Here is a 19,834-nt window from a genome sequence, read left to right on the forward strand (position 1 = left end):
ATTTACAGGGCCCCATTTTGTCACAATTTGAACACTGAAGGATTTCATTGTGTCTACCCATGAGGCTCCATGGGAAAAGGACTTCATTTGGGTCTGTTCACTGTATAGCATTAAAGACCTTTCCATTAACCTTAACCGACACTTGAATAGTCTCGTAAATTAGTCACAGCACCTGGAAGGGAAACGCCACATTCAACTTTTTCCTCAAGGTCTTCCCCCCTACGTATTTTTACACATTGTATACATTACAAAAAGTAGCAGATCTGCAAACTCGAAACGCACTCCCGGCAACAGAATAGAAAAAGGCCCAAAACAACACAGTTCACTCTGGGTGTCATGCGTTAAACGTTGGGCCCTTGTCCCTCCTGGGTGTGAAGCGACACAGCAGACAAAACCTGTCCAGAACGCACGTTTCCATTGCAATGCAAAAGAGATTTCCCAGTGCCTCTGCATTACTTAAAGCCCCCACTTTCAATTACAATGTCAGGAGCACTTAAAGCTGAAGGGCTGTTAGCAAAAAAAAAGGGGAGTTGAGTTCCAGACCTTGCGGTGAAAGAGTCTCCTCCACAGGGCCTTTTAAGGACCATTAGACCTTAAAAAAAGAAAAAAAAGAAAACAGCACATCCCCCCCCCCCCTTTTTTTAAATGCTTATTTTCTATAAATACAGCCAATAAAAATATAATGCGAGCCACATCCCACAGACGTATAAGTCAGAATAAAATACAGGTTCTGTCTGGATACTGTCAGAATTAAGCGTATAGTGCTGCTTTAGTTTGGTACTCTTTTTTCAGAGGGGATAAGCCCGGGAAGAGGAGAGGAGAAAAGCAGGGGTGAGGAAATGGCAGGAAAGTGTAGATGGTTGGAATTTAAGGTATAGCAGGACACGCGGCGCGCACACTTCCACTTGATAGCCCGCCAAGCCCGTGTGCAGGACAAACAAATCAAGATCCTTTTGAACGAAACATTGAGCGCAACAGTGGAGCGTCTGCCAGGTGGAAACCTCATAGGCTATGTCTCAAACACTTACTTTTCATGATTCAAATTGACAAGCATCAAAAGTAGCAGATCAAAACGCAGCTCAAAAGGCAGCGTGATGCCCAGGCGGTGGCGTAACCGTCTGGGCACCCGACTGGTAATCCAGTCGCAGTGTGCCGCGGGTTCGACTCCCGAGCCCGACACGGCCCTCACTGCATGTCTTCCCCCATCTCTCTCCCGTTTCCTGTCAGCCTACTGTCTGGAAACGGGGAAAAAAAAGGCGGCGTGATGAGCTTGTAGATCTGCTATGCTATGCTTTCGTGTGATGCTGTATTATTAAATATAGCAATAATTTATGAAAAACAACAAAAAGTTAAGAAATTTCTGAATTTGAAACTTATCATTTTAACAACACATTTTAACACACACACACACACACACGCACACGCACACGCACACGCACAATACAATACTACAACAATAATAACACAGACAGGGTGTAGGGAGGGAGCCTCTATCTATTCACCAATCTGACCCCGCCTCCATCAGCTCCATGCTGGTCAGTGGTTGGCCAAAGAGGCTCGGCTTCCCGGCCGGTGATTGGTGGCTCTTTTCCACCGACAGGGAGAGTAGCCTTTCTCCACACACATCTCTGGATACAATCCGCTCAGCGGTCCAGGCGCGCAGGCAGTAGCCACCGCAAAACCCCCAGCTAGCTTGCTCTGTGTCCGCGGCGTGTGTGTGACAGTGTGAGTGTGTCATTGTGTGTGTATCTGGGTCTGCTGGTAACGGATCTACTAGCGGAGTATATTTGAGAACAAGCCCAAGGAGTGGAGAGAGGCTAGGATGTCTACGGGATATTAAGAGAAAACACAGCGTTTTTACGCGTGGGACGCATTTTGAATTGGATTTTGAAACAAGGTGCATGGTCGCAGAATTCTGGAAATATACGCTTATGCTTTTGGACGATTCCCAACTTGGATACTTTATTTGTTTCCCCGGATCCGAATGGATTCAGAGCGGCTTTGCCTACTTTACTCCTAGTGCAAGGCAAACCAAAGCGAGACCGAGAAAGAGAGACGCTTTGGAAAGTGTTTTGTTTTGTTGTGAGGCTGAAGTCATTATTTCTCTCTCTCTCTAAAAAAACGGGACTTAAAAAGCGATTATTCCACCGGACCGGACTAATACACGCACCATTTAATCCGAGGTCGGTGACAAGTTCAACTTTTGCCAACACATTTCCCAGCTGAGGAAGGGGAAGGAGGGGGACAACCAACCCCACCCGGGGGGTGGGGGGGGGGAGTAATAAGTCATGCCGGGTGGCGTTGCGTGGTGGGGGGACACTGCTGCTCCATGCAGGGCGCTCTTGGTGGCCCTGCTGGTGCTCTTGTCCGGCGCCGTGGGCGAACTCCACGGGGTGCGGGCGTTCGGCGGCGGGGACGAGGTGCTAGAGGAGATGACCTGCGACCCCATCCGCATCGCCATGTGCCAGGGTCTGGGCTACAACGTCACCAAGATGCCCAACCTGGTGGGCAACGTGCTGCAGTCGGACGCCGAGCTGCAGCTCACCACGTTCACGCCGCTCATCCAGTACGGTTGCTCCAGCCAGCTCAAGGTAACTGTACCGACTGTCCCGGCGGCAGTCCGCCCGGGGGACTTCTCTTTGGGCTTTTAAGAGGCATGCGGGAAGCATGGACGCCACCTTTTAGGGCACTGTTTCTCAAACGTTTCAATTTCAAGGACCGGCCGGCCCCAATATTTGCGGGTTTGTTATATATGATTACATATATGGACCCTTATTACAAGTGTATTAACTGACCTTTCTTTGGTTCCATAAAAATGTGTAGTACACTGTCAGAGTTAACACCGCCCCCCCGCAAAGGAACCATGAGAGAGAGTCCCTGTGTACCCCACTTTGAGAACCACTGCTTATGGGGCAGTGGGGTTCCAACTTAACTTCCAACGGGTCCACTCCACGCACGCACATCATATGTTTTCTGATAAGGAAGGATTTTTAGGGCAGTGTTTCAGGGGGTCCACACTACAGCATTTTCATCTTCTTATTTTCCTTAGTGTGTAAAGAACCGAATGGACCCTTAAAATGCTTGCAACTCTGAGTGTTGGAATGGTTCTCAAAGTGGGATCAGGTGACCCCCAAGCAGGGTCTTAGCTGGGTCCCCCAGCTATATTTTGTTAAGGAACCAAATGGACCCTTAAAAGTCTGTCAATTCTGAGAGTTATGGGAAAGTGTGTGTGTGTGTGTGTGTGTGTGTGTGTGTGTGTGTGTGTGTGTGTGTGTGTGTGTGTGTGTGTGTGTGTGTGTGTGTGTGTGTGTGTGTGTGTGTGTGTGAGAGAGAGCTGGGTCCTTGAATTAAAATAAAACGAGCTTGAGAACCACGGGTTTGGGGCAGTGTAGGGTCTAGGCCTAGAGAATCTTGCACGCTATAATCCAGAATGTTGCTGTTACATGTACAACCATTCCTAGAACTGGGAATGGATAATTGTCTTATTTTATTTAGAAAAATCAATTAGGCTACTATTATTAGGTTTGATCCTGCACGGAGTGGAGACACAAGCCAAGCGGGACATAAAATGCAGTTGTTTGTTTGCCTACGCACAGCTCTTCTTCTGAGAACATCATTGTCCTTAATGTCTTGTGTGCATGTGGTGTTCGCGCGCGTGTGTGTGCGCGCGCGCGAGTCACAGAGCACATGACAAGGCAAGCCAGATTGAGTTTTCTGTGGCGGTAGCCTACTAGTGGTCCTCAAAGTGGGGTCTGGGGACACCCAAGGGACAGAACCCACTCACGTTGAGGCGGTTCCAGATGATCCTCAGCAAAATGGGGAACAGTTTAAATGTACATTTAGCCAGAGGAGGTAGCCTACATGTGTTGAGGTCAGAATAAGCATGTTCTAAACATGAACTCTAGTCAATAAACAACACGGTAAGTAAAGCTATAGTCACAGAGTGCAGACAGAACAATGTTTGATTGATTGATTGATTGATTGATTGATTGATTTAAATTTGTATTAACAGTTTGTATAATAAGCACAGTTCGAGGAAAGCACAGTTCAATACAGGGTCTGCTAAGAGGATTGAGAAAGGCCTACCCAGAAAAGCACTAAGACCATTGGGGTCCTCCAATTTCAATTCACCAGAGCATTTTATGACATACAAATATACAGTACTAAAAAAAGAAATCGTATAAACGGTTAGAAATCAAAAGGAAAATATATTATAATAGTGCCTCAAATAAACTTGGATACAAGGTAAACAATGAACCTGTATCTGTCTTTAGCATGCTATCTAAATAACATTATTTCTGTAGGCTATATTGAAAATATATGATACAGGTAAACAAGCATCAGTCTAAATAATGTGCTACGTAACATAATGTACATTTTAGCATACCAGGTAAACAATGTAGCTGACCTAGCATCTGTGCATGTGTGTAAATATCTAAATTACATTCCTAAATATTTAAGCCCTTTTTTGTGTCTCCTTCCCCCAAAAGAAATTAGCAGTGTTGATAAATCTTTTATTGGGGGGGATGGGCTCCCCTGGTCTGGCACTAAATTACAGTTTGGGCTTTTAGCGGACGCTTTTATCCAGAGCCATTAACAATGCAGAGAGAACAATGTAGTTCCTCAAAGACTATAGGCTACCAGGTAAAACAATGCACCTAGCATACACGCTTAGACAGCATGCTAGAACTATTTTCAGACGGGGCGGGGTCCACAGCCAAATAGGCTTACATATCAATTTTTGGGGGGGAGGGTCCTTGGCAAATTGACATGAAATAGTTTTGTGAACCACCGCACTAATGGGCCAATACAGCGAGTCTGACTGCGGCTGTGATCCAAATGCCACTGATGGAGAGTTATGAGGACGGTGTGGTGATGATTTTACGGGGAGCGCTCCAGCTGTCCATTGAGATTAACATGTTCATGTCGGACAGAGCGACAATATGCATAGTGTTCCGTACTGTCCTGTTATAGCCAGCTAACAATGCTGCCCTCAGTATCTACCAGAATAAGGCATGCTTGTTTGTCTCATCCACCATGCGAAAAATAGAATTACATCTCTCTCTCTCTCCTTCTCTCTCTCTCCTTCTCTCTCTCTCTCTCTCTCTCTCTCTCTCTCTCTCTCTCTCTCTCTCTCTCTCTCGCCCCAACCCCCCTCCCCTACAGCCTATAATTTAATGACTAGTGCAGAGTGGAAGGTTTGTTTATTTATATCGATATCAGCGGCTTTGTCGAATTAGTAAGGAGAGATCAACTGGATTTGACGTGCATTTTAAGTGTGTTAGACACGCTGCACTGTATACATTTCACATACTCATACACATAGATAGCATAAAACCACTTAAACCCATATAATTTTAGTTGATAGGGGTCTCCCAGGGCTCTGTACTAGGTATACTAGTATTTCCCTCTACACACCAAAATGGCCTGATCTACAAGTGTTGTGAGCTTGTAGATCTGCTATTTTAACTGAAAGTGTGCCTGTGCCCTAAGGGTTTAAGAGGCTAATAGAGATATAACTAACTACTCAACACACACACACACACACACACACACACACACACACACACACACACACACACACACACACACACACACACACACACACACACACACACACACACACACTCCAGCAGTTAAAAAATCAGACCTGTCTGAACTGAGCGGTGCATGCTTTGTGTGTGTGTGTGTGTGCGCGCGTGTGTGCGTGCTGCAGTGGTCAATGGGTCTGTGTGTGTGTGCTAGGCTGCTCAACAGTGACACTTTAGGTCACCCAGCGGTATTGCCGTACTCAAGCGGACATACATGGAGATATATTCTATATTATTCTACCATACTGGTGGAGACATTTAGGGCAGTATTATGCGTGTCTTAAGTACCAGGTCTTATTACTTAACTTAAGACCTGGAGGCGTGGTCAATGCTGTTTGGCCACTCAGAATAGCCAAATGGCAAGCCTCCAGGTCTTAAGTTAAGTAATAAGACCTGGTACTTAAGACACACATAATACTGCCCTAGTCTCCTCACAAGTGTAGCAACACATGCACGCACACACACACACACACACACACACACACACACACACACACACACACACACACACACACACACACACACACACACACACACATACACACACACACACACACACACACACACACACACACACACACACACACACACACACACACACACACACACACACACACACAGAGAGAGAGAGCAGCGTAACCTTATCCCCCCCACATTTGCTCTCTAATGGGAGGCTTCCTGGCTGCTGGAACCCGAGTGGCTTTAACAGTGAAGTGAGAGACGGCACTCGGGTTTCCAACGGCTGGTGGAAACTCCCAGAAAATGCCATACACCCCTGTCACCATATGATGGATCTGTGTGGGAACCCAATCTCTAACCATGTAGCACATTATCTTAGACTTAAAGGGATTTTTCACTTTCAAACATGTTTGAGGTCCATTCTAACGTCTACTCTGGCTTTTGTGAGCACCCCAGATCGTTGTTAAGTTGCCTGATTCAGTATTTAGATACTGGTGGTTCTTGAGACTGACATCGTCCTTAATTCTAATGTGTGAGGGTGTCGTGTTTTCCATAAATCCATCAATAAATGAATACAAATAATAATAATAAAAAAAAGAAACCCCCCCCCCCACGTATTAGAAGAACAATATCAGTCACCAGAACCAATTTACTGATAAAACAAATAGTGCATCAAGCAACTTAAAATGGCTGGGCTGATCACAAAAGCCATAATAATAATAATAATAATGGCTCAGATTTATATAGTGCTTTTCAAAGTACCCAAAGCCCTGCACCGAGAGGTACTGAAGTACTGAAAATAGTAGTGAATAGGCTATTTCCGGAAAGGCACACAGTACAATTAATTTTGGGTCTTCAGCTAAAAAGCAGTTACCCTGCTGTCACCATATTGTCTCTGTCGGGTGGAAACCTCATATCATAGATATGTCAAAAAAAAGTATCAAATGGGTGTCAGTGGCCTAATGCATATTACAGTTAAACCAAGAACCTTGCACCGTTGGTCTCAACAATATGCTATCATAATAACATTCGGTACATTGAAACTATGATACCGGTTGAAGCAACAAACCTAGACTAATATAACCTGCTGTACAAATCTCGCAGATTCAAGCGACAAGAAGGCAGGTGTTGTGTCACTCCATGTGAAAAGACCTATATTCAGTTTCTTCATCACCCCCTAAACGTTTGCTACCCGACTTCAAAGCCTACCGCAACAGCAGTCAGATAAAACCAAAGCGTTGGATTACGGGAGCATTATGGTAGCATTACACCGCACACATCAGCGTAGTTAAGTCCACAGCATGTCTGAAGGCATAGGGAAGTTCTCTCTCTCTAACCTTGGGGATAGACCGTAAGCTGCAGTTTTGGCTGCGGCTCCACATGCAGTGTTGCCAGTGTCCTTGACATAAGCAACTACACCTTAGAAACAAAAACGCAACACGCAACTACCAATATTTACGGAACTATATTTACAAGGAACTACTGTAAGTCACTTATAATAAGCAAATATGGCAACACTGTCCACTTGTGGAAGTGTCTTCATAGAGATGAAAATAGAACCGCTACTGGAGAAGATGATGATGTAGACGTAGAGCCACGCACAGCAGAAGCGGAGTCAAGGTTGTTTAGCCACTTAAAAGCCTCTATACATAGTCACCTGCACCTGAAGTTTCCTCTGTACTTGGTCCGCTCCTTCCCACCCTACACTTTATCTTTCTCCAAAAAATGCAGATCTATGTGTCATATTGCGGTACGACCTCATATGTCCAAAATATTAGCCTTCTTTCCAGGAATCAAATAAAAAAGCAGATATACAAGCTCAAAACATGTTGCTACTCTTGATTATTGTGTGCGATGCTGTAGTATGATCAATAAGGCCATTCATTTACGATAAAACACAAAAAGTTAAGGTTGTGGAGATAAGAGGTTTCTGCCAGACGGCAACGATATGGTTATTGCCATTATCTACAACATGGGTTTTCAACAGGTGGTCCGGGGACCACTGGTGGTCCGTGGAGGTATTGCATGTGGTCGCTGACCATGCATTTAGTAATGTAGGATTTGTTGATTTTTTAAAATGTTCTTTCCACTAGTTGAGAAACCGTGAACTGAATGACCTGGTGACCTATGATGAGTCCATCCATGTAGTCATTTACTGACAAGTTTGAGTTCAAGAAATTCAACAGAAAAAGGGAGTTAGATTCTCAAGAAGGGGAAAGTGCACCGGATTGTCTGGTTGAGTCATTATTATTAGGACATTTTACCAGTAGTAGTCAACGGCTGAGAAACAGTGGGATGTATCATGTATACACCATGGGATGCTTAGCAAGTAAGCACTAATCTTAGGCCATATCCCCACCCAACACAATAGTGGTCCCCAGGTTGATTCTAAGTCAGGGTGGTGGTCCCTCGTTCACAATCAGTTGAAAACCCCTGATCTACAAGCTCACATGCGTTGTGGTGCTTCATGTTCTGAGCTTGTACATCTGCTACCTTTGACATAAAAAATTAACATTTTACATTTCATCTCTTCTGGTGGTCACTGGCACAATTTCACAAAACCATTTCAGATGGGCGTCCAATCAATTTGGCAGTGGCTCAGGGCTCAGTGGCTCAGGGGTAGAGTGACCGGATGGCAACCGCAAGGTTCCCAGTTCAAACCCAGGCGCCCCCAGAGTTAGTGTCGAAGTGTCCTTGAGCAAGACTCTGAACCCCTAATTGCTCCCGATGTGTAGGTAGGTGCCTTGCATGGTTTCCTCTGGCATCTGTAAAGCGCCTTGGATAAAGGTGCTATATAAATGCACCATTTACCAATTTGTGGGTCCTTGACATGAAAAAGTTGGAGAAACCTCGATCTAACATGTTTTTCTCGTCTTGTCTTCCCTTGCAGTTCTTCCTGTGTAGCGTCTATGTGCCTATGTGCACAGACAAGGTGCCAATCCCCATTGGTCCATGTGGCAGCATGTGTCTGTCCGTCAAGAGGAAGTGCCTGCCCGTGCTCAACGAGTTTGGCTTCATATGGCCGGAGGTGGGTTCAACTCATTAATAACTAACGAGATTAACAAGACAATCATTACATTAACGAGACGATCTTAACCACATTAATGAGACAATGTTAAACGCATTTACCCCAGAGTCCCTATTCCGGCCAAAACTCCACTTGAACTGGATGTTTTGTTTTCATTTCCTGAAGTTACTTGGAGTTAGGTTGTTTCTGCCCAACAGCAGAGATTTGTTTGTTTAGTTGAATGTTCTCAAATGGATCAAATCTAAGTTTTTCAAATCCATTAGCAAATTTGACAAAAAGAAAAAAATGTGGCATACCATCGCAAGGCTCGAGCTCTTAAAACGATCATTCTCATCATGTCCGTCCCTTTTCACGCAGGTGCTCAACTGCAGCCTCTTCCCGCCGCAGAACGACCACAACCACATGTGCATGGAGGGCCCCGGCGACGAGGAGCCGCCCTACCACCCCGTCAACCGCAACCTGCCACCGCAGGAGGAGGAGTGCCAGGCACTGGGCTCGGCTCCCGACCAGTACGCCTGGGTGCGCCGCAGCCAAAGCTGCGCGCTGCAGTGCGGCTACGACAGCGGGCTGTACCGGCGCAGCGCCAAGGTCTTCACGGACGCCTGGATGGCGGTGTGGGCGGTGCTCTGCTTCCTGTCCACCACGCTGACCGTGCTGACCTTCCTGCTGGACTCCCAGAGGTTCTCCTACCCGGAGAGACCCATCATCTTTCTATCCATGTGCTGCAACCTGTACAGTGTCGCCTACCTGGTGAGGAGGGAGTGTTTGACGTTGGTGGTTCGCAAACGTTTTGATTTCAAGAACCCCCCCCCTCAGAATCCATTTGAACACTCTGAGTTATAGACCTGTACGCCTTACACAAATGGAACCAAATTAACCCTTACAGTTAGGGTCCATTTGGTTCACAGTAAGGACCCATTTGGTTCCATTTGTGCACTCTCAGAGTTACAGACCTGTAAGGGTGAACTCCATTTGGTTAAATTTGTACACTCTCAGTTACACTGTAACATGGAGATGCACGGTTTCTGCAACAGGGTGCACACGTTAGTCCGACATCCCGTTAGTATGACTATGTGGTTAACTCCACGTGCGGTTAGGGTTAAGGTTTGGGGTTAGGGTTAGTATGGGGCTCTATGTTTAGGGTTAAGGTTTGGGGTTAGGGTTAGTATGGGGCTCTATGTTTAGGGTTAAGGTTTGGGGTTAGGGTTAGTATGGGGCTCTATGTTTAGGGTTAAGGTTTGGGGTTAGGGTTAGTATGGGGCTCTATGTTTAGGGTTAAGGTTTGGGGTTAGGGTTAGTATGGGGCTCTATGTTTAGGGTTAAGGTTTGGGGTTAGGGTTAGTATGGGGCTCTAGGGTCAGAATATTGGGTAGTCGGATTTATGGGTGTCGCATTATTGGGACGTCGCACTAACAATATTTGTCCCTTTGTCACACAGCCAAACACAGCCATGGACATTTTGTCTGCAGTTATTTGTCTGAAATCCATGTTCATACAAAGGAGAGGGAGGAAAAAAAGAAAAGGTCAGGCTGTGAATAAGTGCAGGCGAAAATGTCCAGACGCCTAGAAGAGTGGAAACACGTATGAACGAACGTTCTCACATATTAAAATCCTCCCCATGTTCTGTAATGTGCATGACCTCACTGGCAAAAAAGGTAATTCAAAACATTGTCAGGAAATATAGCAGCTGACTCACTCAACTCTTATCGCTCTCTCCCTCTGTGTGTGTGTGTGTGTGTGTGTGTGTGTGTGTGTGTGTGTGTGTGTGTGTGTGTGTGTGTGTGTGTGTGTGTGTGTGTGTGTGTGTGTGTGTGTGTGTGTGTGTGTGTGTGTGTGTGTGTGTAGGTGCGGTTGACCCTGGGCAGGGAGCGTGTTTCTTGTGACCTGGAGGAAGCGGCGGTACCAGTGCTAGTGCAGGAAGGCCTGAAGAGCACGGGCTGCGCTATCGTCTTCCTGCTGCTCTACTTCTTCGGCATGGCCTCCTCCCTCTGGTGAGTGCCAGTAGTTTCTCAAGTAAAATGAATGTGTGTGCAAAAGTATTGGCATCAAAATGTGCTTAAATTACCATAGTAATTAGTAACTAGTACCGGTAACTAGTAACTAAGTAACTACGTTTTCAAATAAACGTAGTGGAGTAAAGGTACACTATTTGGATCCGAGATGTAGTGGAGTAGAAGTAAAAGTTTTGGAAATTGGAAAATAAGTCAAGTAAAGTACAAATACCTCTACTTAAGTAAATGTTTTAGATACTTTCCACCACTGGTGAGTGCAATGCAGTGCACATTGTTACGTAATCGGTCTGATTGAAGTAGGATGTCAAGAGGATGTAAGATAAGGTAGGGTCAGGTCAAGTTTATTTATGAAGTACCTTTCAAGATGTTACAAGGTACTGTACGTATGCATTACCGTACAGACAAATCAACCCATTAAGACCTGAGGCCGATTCTACAAATGCCTTCTAAATCAGTAGTTCTCAAACTTGTTCATGTCAAATTGATATATTTGACCGCGGATCCCCATCTGAAAATGTTTTGTGCCAGGGACCCCCAGAAGAGAAGACCTTTATGATAAAAAAGCTACCTAAAATCTAAAATGACTCCTTCCTGGTTTGAATGGGTCAAAACAAGCTTTTTGAAGGCATCAACCGACTCTGCTTGTCTAAATGCCAATGGAAGACCGTTCCACAGAGTGGGGACTATGACAGCAAACACTGGGTCGCCGTTAGTTTTTAGCTTAGTTTTTGGGACAGCGAGAATGCCTTTGTCAAGAGGACATAAGCAGTCTCACATTGCCAGTATGGTACAATAATTCTGTCAGTCTAGGTGAAAATCTTTCAAACGGCAAACTGAAAAATGGGATTAAAGTAGCTGGTTGGGGAAACATGTCCGACCATTCTGTCACCGTTCACGCACGCACGCACGCACGCACGCACGCACGCACGCACGCACGCACGCACGCACGCACGCACGCACGCACGCACGCACGCACGCACGCACACGCACACACGCACACGCACACGCACACACACACACACACACACACACACACACACACACACACAGTCATTTTACAACATTTTACAACATTTTACAAGCCCAAGTACTTGTGTTGCCACTCTGTGGTTCATGTCGCAGCTCTTTCCTTTCACAGGGCAGTGTCCTATAAAACGAGGACAGCCTAGAGGTGTGCATAGTCGAGCCAACTGGCTCATCAGCTTTCATTTAGGGTGTCTGACATTGTCTTTCTTCATTTGTTGTTTACCTATACCTCATCTAGGACTGTGACATTCCAACATTTTCATGTGAACGACCCCCAAAATTGTATTTGGCTGCGGACCGTTGAAAAGATTTTGTGTCACCCATAAAACATTTATCAACCTTTATCGAAAATAGCCGATACAATATGGTTAAAGCCTTTAACTCTCAAGGACCTCTGGGGGTCCCTGCCTGGACCCCAGTGTGAGACACAGTGACCTAGGACCCTGAGAGCGGGGACATACAAGTTCTTGAGATAAGCTGTCAAAATGCAAACGGTCTAATCCTTCTACCCATGAGTAGTTCACGAGCCAAGCGATCAATATTTGCCCTACTTGAGTATTGACCAAATTTCACCATATGTCAGAAAATGAATCAGCAATGTAATATCTGGAGCCTTGTGATGATGTGTATTGAGTCATTGCGGCCAGAGTGACAATCTAATTTTAAAATAGTTTCACAATGGCATGGCAGCTCAAATGAGGACACAGCATCACTCTGTGATGTGTCTTCTAGGGATGGTCATCTTGTGTTCAGCCTCATTTGACCTGTCACCATACCTGCCAACACTCCAGTTTTAACCCATTTAGACTTGAGTTTCTAAAAATGCCTTATAAAAACTAACCTAAGGTTTTCTTATTAAATACAAATATGAGACACAGAGGTGGCTCCCGGCATGAAAGTTATAACGATGTATAGGTCTAAATCGGTTAAATAAAAGAGTAGTACACAGTCTAATAAGCATAAAATGCAGACCCCTCCTTCTTGTCCTTCTTGTCTCCTGATGGTGTCGATGGTGTCGACACCATCTCTTCTCCACTAGTCCCTCCCTAATATACATATACTGTTAGTCTGTGTAAGTTAGTCATAATTTCCCGTCTACGTGATTAAAACTCATTCACCGCCACCAGGGGGCGCCAAAAGTCCCAGACCGCCACCATATATCTTTTATTTTATTTTATATATTTTTATTTTTTTCAAAAATGTTTTTTTTTACCATGTTAATAAACACGAAAAACACGTCCTTGGCGCTCCAGGACATCATGAAAAAGAAGTTAAATAAGTCCTTGGCGACCATTGAGTTTTAACAGCGTTTTTTGTGGCGTTGGCAGGTGGGTGATCCTGACCCTGACCTGGTTCCTGGCTGCGGGGTTGAAGTGGGGCCACGAGGCCATCGAGATGCACAGCTCCTACTTCCACATCGCGGCGTGGGCCATCCCCGCCGTCAAGACCATCGTCATCCTCATCATGAGACTGGTGGACGCCGACGACCTCACCGGCCTCTGCTATGTGGGCAACCTGCAGCAGGAGGCGCTCACGGGCTTCGTTGTGGCCCCGCTGGCCACCTACCTCCTCATAGGTAACTGATAGCGGTGCAACTATTTTAATTAAATGATCAATGTTGTGTAGATTATTGTAGTTGTATTGAGTTCTTCATAGTATATTGTTAAGACTGAGGCTAGGTTTTTGGTTTACCTGTGATCCTAGTTTATCGAGTTACTTTATATTGCAATTTTCAAAAACAGCAAAAAGAGTTGTTAGTCTACCGGTTATTTTTCACACTGAAATTTGAAGGCCCGCCCACTCGCACTGATATTTAGGGCAGGCCTACTAGGCGAAGGAATTTGATTTATAAGTCTGATCATTTTTCATATTAAATATATTAAAAATAATGGGGCCTTTGATTCAGCAGATGCAACAATTTAAATTCCTACTTACTGGGCTGAGGGCTCAAGTATATTTGGAGTATTTTTTAGAGGGTGTGATATCTTAGATGTGCCAACCAATTAGCCAATTACAGTGCTAGAATCCCCCTGGACAAGGGGATCGGGATAATCACTTACTGGTTACTGGTAAACAAATACCATTTCAACAGGAGCTTAAAATTATTTACTATACATTTCACAAATAAAGAAGGTCTACAGTGCATCTAGTATCAATTTGTTGCACTGGAAAATATAAACAGCTGAAAAACAAGAATACTGGAGGTTAGAGTTGCTTAGTTGACACCCAGGCTCAATACTAAGGCCTCTCCCGTTTTCACACCACACTAAATGTCTTTGATTAAAATAGCTGATCTACAAGCTCGCGGCGTGATCTTGTAGAACGGCTATTTTAGCTGAATGTTCACCCCACGATAAACGGCCCAAAAACCCAAAACAATAACCACGTACGTGGTTCTCCCCTTGCAGGCACCCTGTTCATCTGCGCCGGCCTAGTGGCCCTCTTCAAAATCCGCTCCAACCTGCAGAAGGACGGCGCCAAGACGGACAAGCTGGAGCGCCTGATGGTGAAGATCGGTGTGTTCTCCGTGCTGTACACGGTGCCCGCCTCCACCGTCATCGGCTGCTACCTGTACCAGCTCTCCCACTGGGGGGACTTCCGGTCCGGCGCGCGGGACTCCTATGTGGCGTCGGAGATGCTCCGCATCTTCATGTCGCTGCTGGTGGGCATCACCTCGGGCATGTGGATCTGGTCGGCCAAGACGCTCCACACGTGGCAGCGCTGCTCCGCCCGCCTCTTCCGGGAGAGCAGGGCGGCGGGCCGTGGCGGCAAGCGGGCGCCGGGCGATGGCTGGATCAAGCCGAAAGGCAATGAGACGGTGGTGTGAGGAGAGCTGCGACAGAGAGAGGGAGGGGGAGGTGGGAAGCTGAGAGAACGAATGTGAACAGGACATAAGGGAAATAGTAGAGATCACCTCCTCCACCATTCCACCTGAAGAGACCATGCAGGTGGAGCAGAGCTGGAGAGGACAATGTAGAGAGGCAACAGAACTAGGTGGAGAGACACAGGAGGACATTTCTGTGGATGCCACTGTCTGTGATCCCACCACATTGACTCAGGCTCAGAGTGGGCCTCCATTATCATCTCTGCCAGCATCTGTAGCATTTATAGTGACGCTTATCCTGCGTGCACACTAATGGCGACAAAAGCTACAAAAACAAAAAAGCTGTGTTGCTCAACACACGGACGTCACCAAGCGTGCCAGACAAATAGAAAGGACAAACATAGAGGCTTGGGCGATAATTAGTTTGACCTCCTTTTAAAAGCAGAAATATTATACGAAGATGTGGAAATGGTGAAACAGTGTAAGGCATCATCTTTCATGTCGCTAGCTTCCGTTGAAAATGGCTTTGCAGCCTGTTGCTTTTATCGCGTTGAGTGTGTGCAGCCTCCAGTAGGCCTAACTGAAGGAAGATGAAAGACTAGCTGATAAAGGTATGAAACAACAAGGTTGAGAAGCACAACTATGAGAATAATCCTCTCTACCTCTACCTGGAGAGACTCATCCACCAGACCGAGAGACGAGGGGTGAACAAAGACGGTGAAAAGCGATTTCGATGCGGTCAACGCCGGTGTTACACTGTGCCGCCCCTACCTCCTCTCTCCGTCAAGGAATTCTACGCAGAACAGACTGCGGAACCCGTTGCCCCCCCCCCACAGACATACACATAATACTGTATGCCATGTTTTGCCTTACAGCTGGTTGACTTTTACACTGGACATGTTCTGCCACAGGTGATATGCAGTCTAAACCATGAGGTTCCCCAACAGCATCTAACCACTATAGGATCATCGGGCCTCATTTTGTCGTCATTGGACAAGATTGAAATAGAAAAGTTTGCCAAACAACAATCAAATATATCTTTGATTATCTTGACTCTCAAAGTTGGGTCTGGGTGGGTCTTTCCATGGGTGCTTCCAGGGGATCCCCAGCAATCAGGAACAGTTTAAACACAATAATCCCTACTTACAGTATAAGCTCTTTTTTTTTCTTTTTTCTCTTAATAGTCGAACTACAGGCTCATGTCGTGTGCTCGTAGATCTGTTATTTGTTTTGAATAATCTTTACAAAATGGAGATCCCTGCCACAAAACCTTTTGAAATGGGGCGACCGCAGCCAAATACCTCTCAATTCGGGTGTCCTTGGCAATGTTTGAGAACCACTGGCCTAGAAGATGACTGACAATGGGGAGTTGTTTAGCAATCAAGAGTTTTGGGAAAAGCCCAGAGCTAAGCTGTTATGAAATGCACTATGAATACACCCAGTGCGTGATGTGTGGCTGTGCAAGAAGTATAAGTGCCTTACTAGTAACACTAGTACTGCTAATAATAATTAAGGACTGGGAAGGATACACTAACACATGCACAGAGACTTTGAAAGGGACAAGCTTGGTCATATTTTGCTTTTCGGGGGACGAGTGCCAAATTGCTGACAATCCAAGACAACTAAACGGCGTTGGGTTGTGGTATACTGTAATGTCAACATGACGAGATGCTTAACATGCTACGGGTCATCTGGCATTGGATATACAAAGGGCTGCAGAGCTAATGCGGCCGGGCGCTAAAAATGGACACGTCCAAATGTAGTGTGTCTATGGCCCCGGGACGCACATCGGGGCCTATCGGCGCCTGCAACAGAGGGAAATCTGACTCGACGCTAACTCTGTTTACGACACTTCAAATGGGTAGCGACAGCCAGCCACACAGTGCGATGACTGTCCCCACACACACACTGTAAAAGAGCAACGACAGACGTAGCAATTCAATGTGACATTCATTCTTTAGAAGCAGCCGTAATGCCACTGGGCTTTGAGCTGAACCTCCACTGACATTTATACGCTGCTATAGAGCGGTGGTTCTCAAATTGGGGTCAGGAGGCCAGTCTCCACAGCAGCAAAATGAGGAAAACAGTTGAACCATTTAAGCCCTATTTAATACTTGATCACATATGACGCAAGTAGCCACAACACGTTGTGCCGCTGTGCGCTTGTAAGATCATAGTAGAAAAGAAAAATTAGCACTCTTAGTCTGTGTATATGCTGTTTACCGGCTCACAAAGATTCACAGTAATCTGTATTCATACAGCATGGACAAACAGCATACATGGATGTGATTCACAATAAGAAAGAAATAGCCAGCACCCTTGTGGTGCTGTGCGCGAACGCCCTCTAGGGGGTGCGTGACATGAAAAGGGTAATGGCGGTTTTATGGTGTTATTTAACACAAATGGCAAAATCCGGTAAACACCGTTGTGAGATGATGTATAGAGCAGCTGCAGGAGTATACAGCAGCTGCATGTCTCTCAGTGCAGTGGCATTCTGTGATTATTTGGCATAATCATATTAACCCATTTTGAGCGGGAACCCCTTTTGGTGTTATATATAATTTAGCTATTGAAAAATAGCAGATCTACAAGCTCATAGCGCGCCACCGAGTGGCGCGCTACGAGCTTGTAGGTCTGCTATTTTTGAAAAATCGTTAAAATGTGCCTCAAATCTTTCAGAAAATTGTCATGATTTAGATTTTTTTCTTTTTATTTCGACGTCAGGCCTGAATGGGTTAAAAAGATTATCATTTTGGGCCAGATATAATGGTCCATTTGGAAGGAACCCTGAGGGTTCCCCGGACCCCACTTTGAGAACCACTGATTTAGGCGTTATTGGACAATCAGTTCCTCGAGACATGTTATGCAAACACTTCACTGTCACAGGCATACACACAGATAGAGTGCATAGAGTACACGTAAGTATGTGCACATGTACACATTATCACTGTCGGGCAGAAACCTTGTATGTCCAAAACTGTTCTTTTTCAGGAAATGGAAAAAAAAGAACCTGTTTCAATGAATCTAACGTATTTAGTCAAAAGCTCAAGCTAATACTTTTCACAGACCACTTTTAACTGGGACTCCCTATGTTCTAGGCAAAATGTCCAAAATGTATAAGATTCATTTATGACTATATATATGAAAAGTCAAAATATGGAGACACAAGGTATCTGCCTGACATCGTCGCAGAGAATGCACAGAGGTGATGTCTGGTAGAGTCTTCTCTACCATAAATCTGATACATCAGCTCCTCTATTATGACAATTACATCTATCATAAGACATTTATCATATCCAGCAGAAGACATTAACGCAAACAGAAAGACGGCACTTAGCCACTTAAGTGACAGTTTACGTTCCGTCGCACGATGGTGTCGCGTGGTCGAAAGTGGTTTGAGTGTGTCGTCGTGTTTCTCTGTATGCAAGCCTTTTTTCTATCTATGCCAGAGTTTCTGTTTCTCTTAGCTGTGTCTGTAAAAAGGCCAATGTGGGCCAAGCACGGAATGACGTCATATTTGTAGTTCTTTCACCTCCCTTGCAGGAGAAAACGGTGGTCATCGGAAAGAATAATGGCCTGCATGTCTCCTCAGTTAGCCTGTCTTGTCAGTTTGACTGTATGTGTCTTCTGTTAGCACTGTGTGCCTGATGGGAACATAGTCCCACTCAACATCCCTGCGTGTCCCTGCGTCTTGGGTCTCCAACATGTGTCATCCTCTTAAGTACCCTTTTCATAGACAATCAACGTTCTTTGCTGAATAGAGATTCCACACAACGTATAATTTGCAGTTCACAAGTATATTTCCTCTCAATTGAGAGGCGTGACGTTTCTTATAAGAATGTAACCCCCTTTGTTTTTTAAACACAATTGTTCTTGTGGTGCCCTACTTTATTTCAAAGTGTTATTTGAATGTACAAATGCTGTATACGAAATTGATTATTTTAATCTTGTTTACTGCTTTATAAGAAGTACTACGGACAAGATTTCGCTCTTTAAAAAAAGGTTGTAGTAGCTCCAGAGTCTGGATTTGAACCACATAGTGCCTCAGATAGCCTGTCAACAGGTGTATTTTCTTTATTTTTGCTACGTGTTATGAATGTCACAGACACAAATTTGACACAGATGTGTGCTGCAGTGCATACTTTCAGGAGAGCTAGTGCTTCTAAACCCCCTAAATCCTACAGTGTACTTAGTAGTTGCTACAGTATAGCCTCGGGAGCTACAAGCTCAAATTGCGTAGTGAGCGCTTGTAGGTTTTCTGTGTTCGCCCCCCGAATAGGGACTAGGGTGAAAGTTTTAACCAGTGTGCCTTAGCATGTTGCTTGTATTTCTGGTTCCCTTCCCCTCCAAAAAGGTCACTGAATTCTACAAATCCAAGTGAAGTTATACGGACTTATAATGTCAATGTCCTAGGAGTTAGGCACACCCCCACCGTGCTATATTTGGTCCGCTCATTCTTTTCGATCTACAACAAATGTCTTTGCCGAATATAGCTGGTCTACAAGCTCACAAAGTGTCTCGCCGCGACATGTGAGCTTGTATATCGGTCATTGTTTGCCGAATGTTTGTCCCGAATAGAGGGTATGCGAGTGACATCACTATCATCATACCCAGAAGTTCTGCAGGAACGCCTACTACCTACGCCTATATGGGCTTGACAGACCATATATCCAAACAAAAACTAATAATATTCAGTGCTTTGCGGGAAGCCATCTATCTGTGATATAGAGTTGGGCTCAATTGCCTCCATCGTTCATCTGATATGAATTGTCGGGGTCCATGTTTGGAGCTCCCAGGGGTCCATGTTCGGACCCCCAATGGGGTCAATGTTTGACCTTGCAGCCTGTAGCTCTGTTCAGAACCCACTGCCTTGATGATGGTGTCTTTAATGTAT

At 45.3% G+C, this 19,834-nt stretch overlaps 1 protein-coding gene across 1 annotated transcript; it reads left to right on the top strand.

Annotated features, from left to right (window-relative positions):
- Nucleotides 1-2,303: 2,303 nt before the first annotated feature.
- fzd4 (frizzled class receptor 4) lies at nt 2,304-17,595 on the top strand. The gene is made up of 6 exons (XM_079514480.1): nt 2,304-2,591; nt 8,941-9,078; nt 9,436-9,828; nt 10,924-11,069; nt 13,445-13,692; nt 14,525-17,595. Exons 1-6 carry the CDS (start codon nt 2,433-2,435, stop codon nt 14,941-14,943), a joined length of 1,503 nt encoding a protein of 500 aa, XP_079370606.1. The 5' UTR covers nt 2,304-2,432; the 3' UTR covers nt 14,944-17,595.
- Nucleotides 17,596-19,834: the final 2,239 nt, after the last annotated feature.

The sequence above is a fragment of the Electrona antarctica genome (genome assembly GCF_951216825.1).
Source record: "Electrona antarctica genome assembly, chromosome: 11".
In the NCBI taxonomy this organism is placed as follows: domain Eukaryota; kingdom Metazoa; phylum Chordata; class Actinopteri; order Myctophiformes; family Myctophidae; genus Electrona; species Electrona antarctica.

Coding starts and splice junctions, on each gene's coding strand:
- fzd4 (XM_079514480.1), top strand. CDS start 2,433: ATGACCTGCGACCCCATCCGCATCGCCATGTGCCAGGGTCTGGGCTAC. Junction 2,592..8,940: donor GTTGCTCCAGCCAGCTCAAG/GTAACTGTACCG, acceptor CTTCCCTTGCAG/TTCTTCCTGTGTAGCGTCTA. Junction 9,079..9,435: donor TTGGCTTCATATGGCCGGAG/GTGGGTTCAACT, acceptor CTTTTCACGCAG/GTGCTCAACTGCAGCCTCTT.